We start from the raw sequence: 18725 nt of genomic DNA, 5'->3' as shown, positions 1-18725 counted from the left end.
AGGGTTGCAGAAATGCTGGACGGAGCCAAACAGAGACATCTTAAATAAAAAAAACTGTTTCAGAACGCTCTCAAGCTCAGACTGAGTCGAAGGATCATCTTCTGACAGGACAAAGACCCCAAGCACCAAGCAAAGACAACACAGGAGTCGCTTAGGGACAACTCTGTGAATGCTGCTGTGTAGCCCAGCCAGAGTCGAACATCTCTGGGAAGCCCTGAAACTTGCTGTCCAATGTCCATCCAACCTGTCAGAGCTTGAGAGGAGTCTCAGAGAAACAATGCAGAAAATTCCTAAATGCAGGTGTAAGAAGCTTGTTGCATCAGACCCAAGGAGACTCCAGGCTGCCAGACTTCAACAGTTACCGAGTAAAGGCTCTGAAAGCTGCGTGTTAATGTGAGGGTACATTGTTTTTAATTTTGAATAAATGTACAAAAATTTCTAAACTCCCATTTTGCTTTGTCATTCTATTCAGTGTCATTTGATGTGGGGAAAAAAATTCAACAAAATGATTTTAGCACTAAGCTGCAACACATTAAAAAGTGAAAAAAGTGAAGGGATGAGAATAAGTTCTGAAGGCAGGGTAACTTAGCATAGTCAGCACTAATCAAGTCGGGTCTTCAGGCAGGTCTGAATTTGTCTTGATTTGCAGAGGTGAGTTCTGTGCTCTGTCAGCCAATGAGCATTCACCCCAAAGTACAGTACATACAGTATAATGCAGTAATGATGAATAAGAGATACAAGTGTTTTGAGCCTTAAAAAGGGAAGAGAGGCTCTGATGTCTCATGTTTTACGTACCAAGACAGAATGGGAAAAAGAAAATAAAGGGCTGAGATTGAATCTGAACTCGTCATGCTTGTAAACCCTTTGTACAGCACTGGCTTCATCAGGCAGAATGTTTTTAACTGTCAGAAAAAGCTGCAATCTTACAATTCTTTGGAAGTGTGACACATTACTGGAAATTCGTCACACAGTCGTGTAATTGACATGTCCAGCAATTCCTAGTTGTGTAAACTGACCTACTCAGGCGACTTGATCAGCAGCTGCAGTCATCAAGGCTGACATCCCCTCTAACTAGAGGTTGTGTAATACGACATCGGCTTTAGCAGACACTTTTATCGAAAGGGACTTACAAAGGAAACCAACGTAAATAAAGTGAATAGCAGTTTCTGCTTTGAAACAGAAGTGTCTCAAGAAACCAGGGCTGTGGAGGTTGAGTTGGAGTCGAGGAGTCAGAGACAATTTTGGGTACCTGGAGTCGGGGTCAGAGTCAGCAAAAATGTACCGACTCCTAATAAATTTAAATTGCAATGAAAAAAAAAAAACAACAAGTTCAAAAGTCCCATTTCACAAACAATAGCCATTATTAAGTACTTATTTGATGTAAGAATAAAGCCCTGTGCGTAGTTGTGTTACCACTAGTGTGAAGTTCAGCTGAGCTATTATACAACCTGACATTCACGTATGGTAATGTGTATTATGGTACATTACAAAAAGGGTTTTCATTTTATTTCAGATATAATGTGTTTAACAAGTTCAAATGAGTGTAAACAAGTGTAATGACATAGGTGGAGGTTTGTGCTGTGGCCTGATGTGTGTTCAGGGGTTCTTGTCTTTTGTTTAAACTGGCCAATACGGTAGAGAGTCAGCTCCCTAGCCAGTAGTTCTGTGGTTAAATGACGTGTATGTTGCCTTCCTTTAATCAACATGAAAAATACATCAGCATATTAAATACAGAGGAGTCGGAGTCGGGTAGTCGGAGTCAGGAGTACCAGAAACTAAGGAGCCGGAGTCCTAGTCAAAGGATTTATCTACCGACTCCACAACCCTGCAAGAAACTCTTTCATACCTATGACAGTACGCCTTTATAATGTCTCACTGAGAAAATGTAACAAACTGTTTATCAGATATTCAATGATCAGCTGCAGCTTTATAGTTAAACAACCATCAAAAAACTGTCTGAAGAACAGGTCAGTGAATGGTTTGTGTCAGTAAAATTAACGCACTAAACAATTCAAATTCTATCCTCATTAACATCAAACTGAGCTGTTTCATTCATTGCCTATACACATATTACAATTATCTCAGCTCAAAAGAACTCAAGCTAATTGTTCGGGTGCTACAATTTCTAATTCACAACCTACCTACAATACACATTTCACATACTTGTATTAATCTACCAACAAAATGTTATAATAAAAGTTATTAGCACAAGGTAATCAATTTTCACACATTGAAGTGAATCTACAGTTTAAGTAAAGCATTTCATGTTGTCTGGTGGAGAAGTAAAGCTTGTTTTGGTGAAGAAGAACGTGCTACACGTTCACCAGCATATGAAAACAGCCCACCTGAACTTTCCGCACACATTGGAAGCTGACTTTGCTAAACATCTTGAAGTTTGTGTTACTCACAGCGCACAAGTGTGACGAGTTATCAGGAATAATTTGCTGTATTGCTGAAAAGGGGGCGGTCCTTATGCAAATATAAAACTTTATGCAAATTGAGAATTCAGTGCCAGTGTGACTTTACGGCGATATATGAATTATTTATAAAACGGTCTTGGACATTGAAACAATTGATATTGATAGCTAAAGCGCTGCTTAAAAGTAAATATTCGTGCAGGTATCTATTTAAAAACGATCGTTTTAACCGTTTGTTTTTCACTGTGAAAGAATACGGTTAATGTGATGGATTGTGACACTGTGCAGGTTGACTGTCAATGTGCGCTGCAGTCAATTGACTGAGAACTTGTTTTCACGACTACAACTGAGACAATTGGATTTAAACACTAAAAAACTTCATCTGCTGCACCCCAAAACACGCACTTTACCCCAAAGCCTCCACGACGTGATCTCCGTGGCACACCGCTACCCTCCCAAGCCGCGTCTGCAGAAGAAACGTGACGGGAGTCGGCAGCTGCATGCTGTTCTGTTGCTGGCTGTCAGCGGACTCTGCTTTCTGTAAAGCCCACTGAATAAACCCCTCCTATGATTTATTAGGGAGCAGAGTAATCCCACCCTCTCCGGTCTAATAGCATTCCATCCGTCAGTTTGGATTGGAAGTCTTAAGCGTGCTATGAGGGGTTTGCTCCCTCTGAAACACTGGCAGGCGATTTGCTTCGTTTTCCGTTTTATTCAACAATGTTTTTCCCGAGAGATATTACTTTGAAGAATTGAAGGAAACAGCACAGCGCGCCTTGTAAGTGGATTACTTCCTATCTAAATAGAAACGTTTAAAATGGATTTGTGTGCACCGTGTCCGGTACGAGTGTCGTTAATTTGCGCTAAACGGTGATTACCGATCTGTCTGAACTGAGTGCGAGAGTTCAACTTATTCTGATGGTATTCTGGCACATCTCTCGCCCTTGCTCAATGAATTAACTAAGATGCTGAGCACTCGGGACAAAAGCTCGGGGGTGCAGCTTTTAAAAGTTGTGGTCCTAAGGCTCATACCCTAAAATGAGGTTCAACTGCCGCCACAAATAACTTTGCGAGAATGGAGATGATGGAAAATGAAGATGTGGCGTCATTGATTAGAACAAATCGCACCACCGCCACGAACACCTCCGTGGACTTCTCCGGATCCTTCAATGAGATGCTTGTCACTTCTCTCCTAGGGACTATCTTAATCGCAATGTGTCTTGTCGGCGTGACCGGCAACGTCTACACGCTGGTGGTGATGAACATCTCGATGAGGGTGACGGGTTCAATGTACGTTTATATTGTGAACTTAGCACTTGCGGACCTGTTATATCTCTCCACCATCCCCTTTGTTGTATGCACCTACTTTGTAAAGGACTGGTACTTCGGGGACATTGGCTGTAGGATTCTGTTCAGTTTGGACCTGCTCACCATGCAAGCCAGCATCTTCATTTTGACAGTCATGAGCACCGAGAGATACTTCGCAGTGGTGAAACCTCTGGACACATTCGGGAGGTCCAGGAAATACAGGAAGACCGTCACCTGCGTGGTCTGGCTGCTGTCCTTTCTGCTTGCCTTGCCGACCATGATTATGATCGATCTCAGAACTAGTCACCAAAACGGCGAAGTGAAACGCATGTGTCACCCGACCTGGCAGATGGAGGCGTACAAGGTGTACCTCACCGTGCTTTTCAACACCTGCATTTTAGCGCCAGGTTTCGTCATCGGTTACCTATACGTGCGGTTAGCCAGGACTTACTGGATTTCACAGACCAGGGTGCTCACCACGCAGGACGTGAATCGCTGTCCAAAGCAGAAGGTCCTCTACATGATCCTCAGCATCGTCCTGGTCTACTGTGCGTGCTTCATACCGTTCTGGTTGTGGCAGCTGCTGTACATTTACTACTACCGGAGAGGGAACCTGTCACCAAAGACCGTTTTTTACATTAATTTCGTTGTAACGTGCTTGGCTTACAGCAACAGCTGCATCAACCCCTTCTTGTACACCCTGCTTACAAAGAATTACAAGGAGTACCTAAAAAACAGACCCCGTGGCAGCGGGGGCTTCAAAGGGAAGTCCAACAGACACTCCTCCCGAAGATCCGTGTCTTCTGGGGGTCCACAGTACACAGAGACTATGACTGTGCTGAACCCCAAGGGGGTCACCGGAGAGCCATGTCCCGTCTGAAAACCGTGAGATGGTACGTGAGATAAAGTGCGCCAGCAAGCGCGTGCGTGCGTGACTGTGTGCGTGTGCTCGTGTCAGTAACTGTGCGGGGAGGCCAGTGTGCGCGTGACAGGGCTGGTAGCAGCATCTCGTGAGGCTCCGATCACAGACAAACGGTCCCGAGCGTCATAAAGAAATAACGCCATAGCGTTTAAAAGCAAACGACGTGCATTTATTCCAAACGAAAGGCGACACGCACGGCTGTCAACGTCCTGCCTGGGCCGCGGGGTCATTTGCTTGTACTTTTGGCTTTGCTTGGTGGTGGTGGACTGGAGAAACGCAGTCACAAAGGACTTGGCGAGTTACAGGACTCTATCAGATTATCAATAAGTTTACTTTATTGTTAAGCGAAAACGGAAAATGAACCTTCCATCCATTTTCTAAACAGCTTCAGATCACGTTTGCGGGAAACCTGAGCTTAATGCGACAGAAAAGAACAGGACGACATTCTAATATCGATTTTAAAAACGAAAACGTCTAACGCCGTGTTTATAAACGATTTACTTCATGAGGTAGTACATCATAAACAAGAATAGGAGCGTCAGATATTTGAAATATTAAAATACGTGATTCAAATCAAATGTTTATAAAGTCTAAATATTCTCGATTGTAATAGAAATGTGTCATTGTTTCACCCTCTGATAGATCGGAAGGATCAAGAATAACATCATATTCTGAATCATTCACCTTCAAATGGTTTAAAACGATACCCCAAATACTTCTGTTTGAAACTGGTCGTACTTAACCTTTTCTTAGGGGGCTAGGACCACCAGTAAAGAAAGACTATCAAAAATATGATCATATTTGTAATCAGCAGCCACACAATGGCATAAAACGACACTACATATTCCTATATTACCGATCCCCAAGTTTTGTGAAGATTAGTAACTTTGACCCTTCGTATTCCATTAGGGGCGAACCCCAGGGGTCGTTTGTGATTTGTACAACTTCGAGTCCTTCTTATCATTTTTGTTGAAGTCAGCCATTTGTTTACTCTTTATCATAAGAGTGCATTTTCCTGCACAGAATACAATAATGGCCTTAAAATGAGGGGTTTTCATGTCTAGAAGGCCACAAATGCTGACTGAATATGGAGCCCCACAAAGTTCGACGTCTAGACAATATCGGGTTGAACGTCTGTAATACGTGGGCGATTTCTCCTGCAGTTAGTCAGGGAGCGCCGGGTCAAACAAAAAAAACTTAAGTTCATTTAAATCGTGAATCAGTTCTTGATGAACACAATACGCATTATTAAATTGGCTCCAGCGAGTGTGCTGTGTGCCCAGGTGTGTTCCTGCCTTGTGTCCTATCGCTGGGACAGATTCCTGCTTGCTGGCGACCCTGCCCTGCATAAGTAGGTGATAAAAATATGTGGGCGGATGGCTGTGGTTTATTCATGTCAGTCTCCAGTATCTCAACGCCATTTATTGCGTATGTTACCCGCATTCTTATTAATCAGCTTCTGATCTGCAAGTGAATACAATCTGACCGTCCTTATTATTAAGCACCTTATAGAGCACATACTCAACAGATATTGTGAAAGTCAGACATGCAGGAGAATACAATTACAGCATAGAAAGTTCATTTTTTAATTCGTGGAGACGCCAGAATAATCGCTTTTCCTGCCTAAGTTATAGTCTGTGGACCTTTAGAAGTTCTTCTAGAATACTGTATGTTATTACTCAGCCCGGCTAAATTCATTACATGGGCAAAATCTGCCCGGGTCACCGCAGGGCACTACCACCCCGATCTAATTTAAATTCACCAATTAACCTAAGGCGCACGTCTTTGGGGGATGTGGTCGGAAAACCCATCTAAATACCGCGCAAACCCCACGCAGACGACGTCCGACACGGCATTACATACGGGCACTAGTTAGGGTGGCGGAACAATCGGACCCGAAGAGGACAAGTGCAGTCCAGGGCGGCGATCCATAGCGAGCTACACGCACCGAAACAAACAATCGTGTGCAAATGACGTGTCGGGCGATGTACGTGAAGATGCTTCTAATAACCAGCCCCATTAAAGAGTAAAGCCTGAAAGGGTCGCTCTTCTCATCTAGTCCTCCGCCCACGATCCTTTGGCCTACGTGTTAATTGCGCAAATTACATTTGCCTTTATTTGTTTAGCGGATGTTTTTATCCAAAGCGACTTACCAAAGAAGTCAGCATTAGCGAGAAAATATCAGTCTGGGGACTGTTTAGGAACACGTGCTGCGGGATGAGGTTACGACATTGACCGTCACAAGTGCAATTACAGCCTGGTGACTCCAGGTTGGCGCAATTCCAGTCCCTTCAACCTCCTTGAAATGGAGCGGGCGCCTACCCTGGCAGCATCGGACGAAAGGCACGAACCATCTGAGGACGTCATATGGATAACACAGTTTGCGATTATCCTAAATGTCGCTTTTTACTGATTTGGGGGCAAACCGAAGTACTACGCCTCGAACTCGCACCCAGGGGGTCCGCGAAAGCAGCGATCACCAATATGGTTAGCGTGCCATTCAGTAATATTTTACAAAATAAATGAAATGGGTTCGAGCTCTTCTGCCGTCTTCTGTAAAAAAATATCAATTTGTGATAAATATGTGTCACTTACCATAAATATTGTTATCGGTTAATAAGCGAGCAATGCTTTTTTTACAGGTTAAGTTGGGAGGCATTTCTTTTGTACATCGATAGGAAATGATGAACCGATTCATGCTAAATAATTACAATGCACTTTTAAATTCATCTCCCTAACTCACTTAACAAAATGATATAACTGTAATATATACATTTCCTTTCAAACAACTGTTTTTTTTTTGTTTTTTTTTGCTTTTCCAATTAGAGTACAGTTATGTGAAGTGACTTGCTCAGGGTCACACAATGGCAGTAACTGAATTTGAACCCCTGCTTCAGAGTTTGAAGTTCAAAGCCTTAACTACAATGCCACACTGCAACAAAACATGTCCTGATAACAGGCTGAGACTGGCAGACTCTCAGTTATTATAATACAGGGGCTTAGCCCACCACGATAATGTCGTTATTCCTACGTATACGTTAACTAGAAAAGCTGCTTCCCCAATGGAGTTTTCACACAGTCGAAAAGCAGGGGTGTATGTGGGTGGGTGGGTGTGTGTACGGTTGGGGGTAACCCTTTGGAGTTATCGCACAGTGGAAGATTTGTGAAATTTTCGCGGAGTCATCCATGTATGTCAGAACTTAGCATGGGATGAAGTGGGGCTGGGTGGGCCCAAAGCCTAGGAAGACACAAGACCACCACCCCAACACCACTGCTGACCACCTTCATCATGTCATTCATACGTTCTCAGTGAATGTGCCCCCAGCACAGCATGTGATGAAAACTCCTGACTGGTAAACTTGCTTGAATGCAACTCAATTACTGTTACAAACTATTAAATATTTAATTAACACCAGAATTTTCATAAGTCACCCGGGTTGTAACATCTGCACACATTTCTTTTACTTGATGGATAGAGGGTCTAAATATTTGTTTTTATGATAATAGCACTATTTAGAAAGTCCTGGCAGCAATATGTTTAAGTCACAGAATAAAGAATTTTGTTAATCACTTTGGCGTGCATACTCAGAGTAAACAAATCACTAAATACGTGTGGCTTTTATAGGGAAAAAAATCCTTTTATAAAACTAAATTAGGCCGGAAATCATCAGGCTAGGAAGACACAATGGAACACTTTTCTTTCCAGAACGGAACGTTGCAGCATTTTAATTATCTCTTTAAATCAGGCAGAGGATGGCTAAAGAATTTAGCAAGAAGGTGCAGCCATTGCAAACAGGGGGCGCTGTTTTGAGTGTCTGGTTATTTAATGGCCTGTCCCCTTTACTTCCGTTGGTATCAATACCAACAGCCCCCCCCCACTGACCCCAGACTTGGACTATATTATGCATTTACATTCCTAAAGGACCAATTCTATGGCTCAAACGTTATTGTGGTCCCATTCACCTACGCTATGTTATTTGGGAAACCTTTGAATTACTTCAACTTCTAAACTGTATTCATCACATTTGGGGTCAACCTGACTGCCAGGTTCAGTCTATTTCAGAAATCATTTAAAATGTTTCCTAAAATAGATAAACTGTTTCATGCTAAATGTTTCCTGAAATAAATAGATAGATAAGTACATTTCTGTAACAGATTATTCGTGGTAAACGTTTCCTGAAATAGATACAGTATATGTATATATACAGTATTCCTATAATAGCCTACTCATGCGGTAACAATCGATATGCCATCAAGGACACTCACACAAATCAGGATGCACATAGAGGTCCCCACATGGCATCGGGCCAGTCCACACACCGCCACAGTCACAGGTGACAGTAAAGGCACCTTCTTCAGTATCTTGTTGGCCGCTAATCAGCTTTCTAAATTATAGTTGAAGAGTTATAAGTTATAATTATAATTAGAGTTGAAGGGCTGTCGGACTCCAGTCTTTCCAGGACTCTTCTGAAACACATTTCATGCCTGCATCTATTAATTGACATAGTGGTGATCTATTTAATGATGGTCCTTTACCTGAGGTAATTAAAACAAACTCTTTTGGTGACAGGGCTTATTCCACCATTTTAATGCTAACAAATACTCTAGACGTGTCAGGTTATTCCTCTTCCCATTAATTACATCATCGATGGTGCGGCTGCCATGAGACAAATTCAGAGCTGTCCATGTCGAGGGGCGCCGCTGATTGACAGCCCTGCTCTAAACTAACAGAGATATTATGAGCCACTGTGCCTGTGATATAATGGCTTGCCAGTTCATTTCTCTAAACTCAAGTAAGTGCTTTTTCGGGAACTCCGCGGCAGGTCTGAATGCTCTTGTGATTCGTCAGATTGTGGTCTCCTCGGCTCAGTGGTGACAAGCACATTCTGATCTCCTAAATTCAATATCAGGGCTGAGGGTGAGGTGCTGGAGAAAGAGGAAGACACCTTGAAGATAACGGCATGTCATTTTGTTTACAAGACATCTTATCAATATTTTAGAGTGGCGATGGCATGCCTAGTCTTTTATTAATTAGTTAAGCCAACTGAGCTTTAAAACCACTTTACAAAAACCACATGTACAAAAAAATGACCTTTTGGAATGGAGGGAGTCAAACTGCAAGCCAAACAACGCTGGATTCTGCTCTCTGCCTGTAGATCAGGGGGTCGCCAACTCCAGTCCTGGAGGACCACCGTGGCTGCAGGTTTTCATTCTAACCCTTTTCTTAATGTGCTGCTAAGTAACTTCTTTTGAATTCATTTCATTTGACTTGCTCTTGAAGACTCAGACCCCTTAATTGTTTCTTTTTCCTTAATTAGCAGCCAGACGATAATGAGATACAAAATGAGCCAAAACAAATGGTGTCCATCATACAATATCTGAAAATAAAGAAAGATGAAGGTCTCAGGAATGTCGATCCGCTCAGGTCCACAAAAAACATTTTAATGGTGCTCTTAGAAAAGTGAAAATCAGCAATTTGGGAAATGTCTGCTATTGCACAATGAGAGCAGCAACAAGCCCCAAAATTAAAGAACGGGTTTAATTAACAACAAGACTCGGCGCCTCATTAAGCAGCTGGTTGGAGTGAAATTGGTTGGAGTTTGAGGCCCTGACGTAGTTGGTCTTCTGTTGGCTCCCTCACTTCACATTTCATTTCATTTCAGTTTGGGTGCCGTTAAAGGAAAGAAATGAAGCAATTCAGAGGAACGATGAAGAAATTCAAGGGACAAATCTTAAAAAAGCAATATAATTAAAATGAATTCACAAGAAGTTAATTAGCAGCACAAACAGGGCGCTCATTAAAAAAAAAAAAAGGGTTGAAATGAAAACCTGCAGCCACTGCGGCCCTCCAGGACCAGACTTGGCGACCCCTGCTGTAGACAATTACAGTATTGATTTTATATAGCTCCTTTCTACAGCAAACACCATCCCAAAGCACTTTACAGGAACAGTGGACCTTTTTAAATACTGCACGTCTTTAAAAGTGAGCCACAGACATATATTAGGATCACCCATTGAGTCAGATCAGTGGAATCAAACTGGTAAGCTTCCCAGTCCAAGTCCAGCCTGTTAGCCCTGGCACAGCATCAGCAGCTCCATGCCTCACCAAGGACAGGGAATCGGATGAAGTGGGTCCCGTCATGTCTCTCATTCAAGACACATCTGCAGTTTAGAGTGAAACGTCATGAACACGTCACTGCACCTCCCTTAAGGCCAGAAGGTTTAGTGTTGGTCAAACAATTCATTCATTTTATGCATACGTTTATTCGGATATCAGGTCATTGGAAGGAGTCAAATAAGGAAACTGCCATTTATTTAGCACCTTAGATCTTAATGACATAGTCGTTTTATTTTTCCAGCTGGTGTGCTTGCTAAATGTCACATAGTGATAACAGTAAAGGAATTTGAAAATGTGACCTTCAGCTGTGTCACCCTCGCCCGGGTAGTCCGTTTCCAGAATGGGCCGCGAGTCTCCTGTTTTTAACTCACACGGCTAATTCAGTGCTCTATAACACGGGTGTCGAACTCCAGTCCTGGCTGCAGGATTTCATTCTAACCATCGTCCTCATTAGTGACCAGTTCTGGCTGCTAATTAACTTCTTTTGCCTTAGTTTTAATTAACTTGACTCAGGCTAGCAGCCAAACAATAATGAGATGCAAAACGAGCCGCCACATGACCAGCTCACCTGTGCCCATCACACAATATCTAAAAATAAAGAAAGGTGAAGGTCTTGGTAACGCTGATCTCTCAAGTCACCAGAACATTTGGACATTGGTGTTCTTAGAAAAAACAGAAAAATCAACAGTTTTGGAAATGTCTGCAGTGGCAGAATGAGAGCAACAACAAGCCATGGAATTAAATAATGAGTTTAATTAACAGCAAGAATCAGCTTCTCATTAAGAGATTGGTTTGAGTTTGAAATCCCAGTTTAGCTGCTCATCTGTTGGCTCGTTTCACATCTCATTTCTGTTTGGCTGTCATTTAATGAAGAGAGAAATCAATTCAGAGGACTGAATCTTCCAAAACAGAGCTATTAAAATTAAAGAGTGCATTAGCAGTGAAAACTGCTCACTGATTAGGAAAAGGGTTCGAATGAAAACCTGCAGTCACTGCGGCCCTCCAGGCCTGGAGTTTGACACCCCTGCTCTTTAAGCTGGGGTCCTGCATCCCCTAGAGGTGAAGTAGATTACCACACCTCAGGTAGGTACAACAGAGTACTGCACATACAAAACTTAGTTATATATATATATATATATATATATATATATATATATAAAATAATAACCTCAATAGAGACAACAAACCTACATAACATTTCCATCTGTCCTCTAGTCCGTTTTTACAACTTGATCTTTTTTATCATAAAGTTACTGAGATACCTGGTGGCAGTAGATACACGGCAGGACCCAAACCCGGGTGGCCTGCCATTTTACTTATCTTCACTTACCCTGGGGCAGCTAAAGGTGATGTCACATTACATGACTTCTAGTCACAAAGGATGTCAAACTTGACGAATGCAGTTAGTGATCTTGTCGTCTGACATCTTCTAAGACTAGAAGTTGATGAAGATGCACAGTTTCACACTTCTCTTTCATAACGTGCCGCCTAGCAGAGCTGGTGCCCTTGTGAAGGGTTTACAGGCACAGCAAGTTCAGCCGCAGTCTCTGCTCTCCCCACCTCCATTCTACCATAGCTATGTAAAACCTGAGACTTTGGAGCCTCTCTTCTGTTGTTGAAGTCCATAACACCCACGTGTCTTATTCCTTGTAGCCGTGATACGTGCCCTGTACTTCTGGCTGGGTGCTCATGTGTTGTCAGCTCACAAGCACACAAACAATTTAAGACAAAAGTAAAACTGGTTTGATTTTTTTTAGAACAAGTCGCAGACTGGTAAGACTGAGTCACTGGGGCTGTCAGACTACACGACAGCTTCTGAACCACTAAGATTATGCAAATGAACTCTGAGACTGGCAAAATCACTGGAAAAGTCATGGGCCATTAGAGCCATCAGTTAACTTAACTTGAAGGGGGCTGCAAAGTATCCAAAAACAAAATGGGGAAGACCTTCAAACTGCACACATAAATTACAAGCTCCTATGAATGAGAAAGGGAAAGCAACCTCTGTGCCACACTCAGTCATTCAAGTATTATTTTTAGAAAAATCAAGAAGATGGACAGTTTCAAGATTTCCTGGCACAGATGGCATAGCTATGATGGGGTATCTCAGTGGAGTGCTCTGTAACTCCGGCACCTCTTGGGAAGCACTGAGTCACAATGTGATGGTTCAGGCCGAGAAGCAGCAGCCTGTGTGTGACCTCAAAACAAAATCGGATATATGGCTTTACACGTCTACATGAACATCCAATCTGAGCCAAGAGAGAGTGCAAGAAATGCACTCATCTAATATAAACGGGGACTAGGATTTGGGTTGTGTAAAGCCTGGTGACTCCATCACAGGACTGCAAAGCATGAGGCCACTGGTTCAAATGTCCCCTTTACCTCAGAATCATGGGAGTCAGTCTGTCTGTCAGATAAACAAATATGGAAACATCTGGAACAGAGGCCAGTTCTCTTTAACCCTCACAATATCACATATTACCACAACCATCTCATTTCACTAAAAGGACATTAAACTGCCACCCAAACGATCAACTTGAAGGACCTTTCTCTGCAAAGCTGACTAACGATCAGCCACCCCTGAAATATGGAGTAAGCAATGTCAGTCCTGTAAAGGGAAAACACAGGCAGGATTTCTATCTGTGCTCTTCCGGAGTCCACTTCTCTGTCAGATTACTATTTGCGTGTCAGAATCGTTCAGGGCTGCTGCGTTACATGAAGGAGGGCCGCAGTGCCAGCAGGTTTTGTCCCAGCCGTTATCATGACAATTAGCCAATTGCTGGTGCTAATGAAACAGACCGCTTCTTAGCAGATCTGAACTGCCACGCAGTTTTACAAATTAGAGCCTTGCTTTGCTGCTTTCTTCCTAATCAGGCACCCAAACAACACAAATCAAAGCTCACCTCACAGGTCTCAAACTCCATTCCTGGAGGGCCTCCATTTTTCACTCTGACCAGTTTCTTAATTAGAAGCCATTTCGCTTGCTGTTAATGAAACCCAATATTTAATTGTATGGCTTCTTAGTGTCCTCATTGTGCCACACCATACATTTCCAGAACGGTTGATTTTCTTTTTTTTTTTTTTCCTGAGCACATGTGTTTCGTGGAGCAGAACAAATCAATATTACTCAGACTTTCACTTTTTATTTTCAAACATTTTATTGAAGCAGATGCTGTATGATGCAAATGGGATCAGGTTCACTGGTCATCCATAGGCTTGCTTTGCATTACATTATCATTTGGCTGCTGGCTGGGAAAACAGATATATTGAAAGAATCTGAATCTTAAAAAGCAAGTCAGTTAAAATAAAGTCTGCTGCATTGGCAACAGTAATCGGATGCTACATAAGAAAGTGGAAGGAAGGAAAAGCAGCAGCCACTGCAGTCCGCAAATATCTGTGGTGGACACTCTGGCGCTTGGGCTGGACTGGACTCCAAACCATTGCACAAAGCTGAAAAGTATGAAGATGCTCATCTCAAACCACCCTACTCCGTTCCCCAAGCTACTTTTTAAAGAACACAGAGACGCCACTCTGATGAAGTACCTGCCTGCTTCTCAGGTAAACACAACTCCAATGGACTTGTCTCATCAGTCCGTATCTCATTGTAGCCATGAACACTAAAAGAGAAAGTGGGAACAGCAGGCTGCTATAGCCATGTCAGGTATGGTGTGGCTCAATGAAGCATTCAGTCTTGGTTGTAAAATGTTTGTTTTCAAACTATTAAATCCGTTGAACGCTGGCCCTAACACAGACAGACGGACATCTTTGTTTCACCCAACACACCGTTTATTTACAATATATACAAGCAACAGTCACGTGCACAAAACCCCAGTGCCTCTTGCACCGATTCCCCACAGTCCAGGCCTTACAGTCTCTGTGCCTTTTCCTTGACCGCCTCCCGTCCTCTCTCCAGCTCTGTCCACTTCCACCTGACATTCACCGCTGACTGGAGGGAGGCGGCCCCTTTTATAGGAACCCAGATGGGCTCCAGCTGCTTCCCGGCAATCTCCCGCGGACACACCCCCGTGTCGCGGAAGTGCCGGCTGCGCACCCAGAAGCCGTCCGGGTGTCCCCTGTCTTCCCCCCAGCACTTCCTGGTGTGGCGGAAGTGCGGGCTCCCGGATAATAAGGCACTGGGGCGCCGCCTGGCGGTGGCCACGGGCCCTTAAAGGGCTGGGCTTCCAAGCCCTCTACCCGAGGCCTCCAGCATAACCAGGACAGATGCCCCCTCGCGGTCTGGAGGAGGCACAAGCCCTCCTCTCGTCCTCCTGGGCGTCCCGGCCAGGCTCAAGCCCCAGCCGGGGACCACAATCCTAAAAAGGCTTTGGCTGAACAAGACAGTCTACTCGACATAGATAGATAGATAGATAGATAGATAGATAGATAGATAGATAGATAGATAGATAGATAGATAGATAGATAGATAGATAGATATGGGGCTATATAAAACTAGATAGATAGATAGATAGATAGATAGATAGATAGATAGATAGATAGATAGATAGATAGATAGATAGATAGATAGATAGATAGATAGATATTTTATTAATCCCAAGGGGAAATTCACATAATCCAGCAGCAGTATACTGATAAAAAGAAACAATATTAAATTAAATAGTAATAAAAATGAAAAAATGAAAAAAATAAAAATAAAAAAAGCAGACAATAACTTTGAGTAATGTTAGCATAGTGTCAGGTTTGTGGCAGAAGTGAGCACAGAGACGTTCTTAGGCATACGTGAACTATGCATCTGCGTAGGGCCCCAACCGTCAGAGGGCCCCCCATTCCGGACCCACCCTACAATTTTTTATTTTGTTGTCGGGCTGTGGGCCTGGGGTCCCTGTCATGCCCCTGGCACTGCAGCCGTCTGTGCCAGTCCCTCACAATACCCTCCTCACCCTAAATTTTAGCGTTCTTTTCCGGACGATTTATTAGAACATCTTCCTGAGCCCCCCAAACCCCCATCTGGGGCCTGCACATTTCCGAACTGCGTAGGGCCCCCAAACTGCTAAGAATGGCCCTGATGAGCACTGCAGCAGAATGATTTATGAACCCCCAAATGTAGCACCCCTGGTTGAAATAAAGTGGGTTCTACCAACACCAACTGTTGAGCTAATAACAGAAGGCCCTTTAAAGGTGCAGGGAGTTACAAGATGGCATCACAGTAAAGGTTGGGCTAAATATGGTGGGGCACCTATGCTAAAAATTCATAATTATAGTAATACTGTAATCATCGCTTTGCTTGCCCACCCCCTAAATGGCGCACTATGTGCCAGCCACTTTGTGTATCTGCCGCTCACGTTGTGAAGAGGGGGGCTGAATGCACACTAAGGAGGTTGGTGCGGTCAGATTAGCTGCAGATCTGCATGTTGCTCGGTGCTTCGAACATTTAAAAGCCTGTACACCAGCTGTCCTTTTGTCTCACTGCCTTGTCTCGCTGGGACATTAAAGTGTCTCTGAGAAAATCATGTCTCATCTCCTTCCAAGATTTTATTTTTATAATAGAGAGAGAAATGCCCAGCCTTGCTTATTCAGGTAACACTGTGGTAAACTAACATATGATGATGGACACTTCACAAATAAAATGATTAAGAAGTGTCACCCTATTACTAAGACACGGCCATATGCGTGCTGTTCATTCTCCATCACCCCAAAGTATGCTACAACTCCTAAGTATCCACTTGGGCAGGCATTTATATCCCCAGCTGGTTCCTGCCTTCTGCCCAGTGTTGCTGGGATAGGCTTGTGCACTCTGAAAACCTAAACTGCATAAGCAGGTTGGAAAATGAATGGATGAAATTAAAAAGGAAATGGATGGAGGAAAACACAATCCAGATGTTAGTGTAGATAGCCATGTTGCACACTAACATCTGGACTACATGAATGTGTCTTATGACATCATTTCTATTGCCCTGTGCATTTATACAGATGGTCCCGCTGCCTGTTAATACATGTTATTTTTCCTTTTTTTCAGATAAAATGGTTAAGAAAATGTACGGATGGAGGAGTCCTGTTCTATGGAGACCTAGTCTGAGTTAAGAATTGTGTGTGGACCTCAGCTTCTCCATACTCACAATACGGAACTGCTTCCCATATAACGCTTGGACTTCCATTATGGCAATGGGTGCAAACATTTGACCCTGTTCAGCATTGAATTTCGGAAACGTTTACAGGACTTGAATCAGCCACGCAGTTTTGCACGTCATTCATTCATTTTTTTTTTTTTTTTTTTGTAAATAGTCAAACCTTGTCTCAAAACGTTCAAAAACTGAACTGCGGATTGAAAACACGAGACGAGCCGACGTGTGTGGAAAACCGAGTAGAGTCCGCCATCTAGAGGTTAAGCGTGCTCCGAGACACGTCACGAAATTGTCAGCTTGTGTTTGATTTGCGGTGTTTTTTTTATTCATGTCTAGTTATATGCGTATAATTTTCTTGGTGCCGATAAATAAAAATGTTTTTCACATTCCTGTTTTAGCGATGAGCCAGTCAGCGAAGCGGCCCCTTTCCCGTTAGATGCGCAGTTTAATGTGTGCAGGATTCCGTGGAATCAATTTGCTGTTAGCGTGTTGACGGTTTTTAATAACAAAAATAACGCAGAAAATCTACTGAAATTTTGTCGATGAGTTTCATGTTTAAAGAATACCAGAGGTGCATGTTGGCGCAGTAGTTAGTGAAGTATTATGCCTGAATATGAGTCCCAGTCACTCTCAACTGATTTGCATTTGGTGTTACAGGACACAGAGTGGCGACCCGTAGAAATAGAAGTTGGCCCGCTGTGAGCAGCAACCCGTCCAGTGATGGTCCTTGACATGTGCCAAATGTTGCTGGAGTAGGGCCCCCTTTATCCTATACAAATATGATGCAAAATGTAGATGACTGCCCATAAATCTAATGTGTCTATAAAGAAGTCGCTCAGAATATGGCGTTTGCACTTAAAATTCTGAACTGTGATTGAGTGGGGTGGTTGCAAAAATCTACCTTCTACCATAAAAAGCATTCTAGCAAAAGGTAAAAGCAAGTCAATGTTTTCTTAATTTAGTGTATATCAGATGAAGATTCAACCTGGAGCATTTTATAGCGCCCACAAGAAGATGCGTTACCAGCTTTTAATACTGGTCCACTGTGAGAGCGATGTATAAATATACAGCCTCAGACAAGCAAAGGAAAAACTCGGCCGAGTACGCTAATCAGTATTCCGTTTTGACATATCGTCTTTTGTGTCGTGCAATAAGTCAGCTCTCTTTACAAATCATTTAACTAAATAATATTCTTGAGAAAAGTCAATTTACATAATAAGGGGTGCATATGCTGTAAAGATGAATTAATGGAGGTGGAAATATTGTTAAGGAAATTTTTACAAAGACTGAATATACTGCACTGGCTCATTTACAAAATTCAATATAATTCAAGAAACGAGGTTCTGTCCCACTGTAGGTCCGTTTTATACACTGAACGTCTTTGCCGAGTGGCGCTACATAAAGCCCCTAATGCAGTGTTTCCCAGCCTCGGACTCGAGGACCCCCTGTGGCTGCAGGTTTTTGTTCCAATCAGCTTCTGTTTTTAATTGGACTATTGTGCTAAATAAGTGATGTGTTATTTCCTAAGTTCTGTGTATTGGGAACAATATAAAAATTACTAAACTACGTTTGGTAAAAAAAAATAATATATATTAAAATATAGTTATATGGGAATAATGTATTTTTTTCTTTTTAATAATATTTTAATCTTGATTTTCATTCTACTTTTCTAGGTGCTCTATTTTTTTAACTAATCCATTATTTATTAATTAGTACGTCGGATGCTAAAGTAGTTGCAGCCTTTGATTATTCTGTGTTGCTTGCCAGCGTGTCTGCTTTGCTGATTTTTAATTGTCATTAATAAGATACAATGAAGTGGAAAAACTGCACAGAAAAAGGGCAAAATATAATAAAATCGACAACATAGAGTTAAGCATTTA

The 18725-nt window shown here is 42.6% G+C and overlaps 1 protein-coding gene across 1 annotated transcript; it reads left to right on the top strand.

The window, feature by feature from the left end:
• Positions 1-3052: 3052 nt before the first annotated feature.
• Positions 3053-18331, top strand: LOC120542952 (urotensin-2 receptor). The gene is made up of 2 exons (XM_039775722.1): positions 3053-4618; positions 16740-18331. The coding sequence occupies exon 1, from the start codon at positions 3493-3495 to the stop codon at positions 4603-4605; it is 1113 nt and encodes a 370-aa protein (XP_039631656.1). The 5' UTR covers positions 3053-3492; the 3' UTR covers positions 4606-4618; positions 16740-18331.
• The last annotated feature ends 394 nt before the right edge of the window (positions 18332-18725 follow it).

Source organism: Polypterus senegalus, chromosome 13 (assembly GCF_016835505.1).
Source record: "Polypterus senegalus isolate Bchr_013 chromosome 13, ASM1683550v1, whole genome shotgun sequence".
Taxonomy (NCBI): Eukaryota; Metazoa; Chordata; class Cladistia; order Polypteriformes; family Polypteridae; genus Polypterus; species Polypterus senegalus.
Note: the sequence above shows the minus strand (reverse complement) of the source record. Positions and strands in the feature narration are given on the sequence as shown.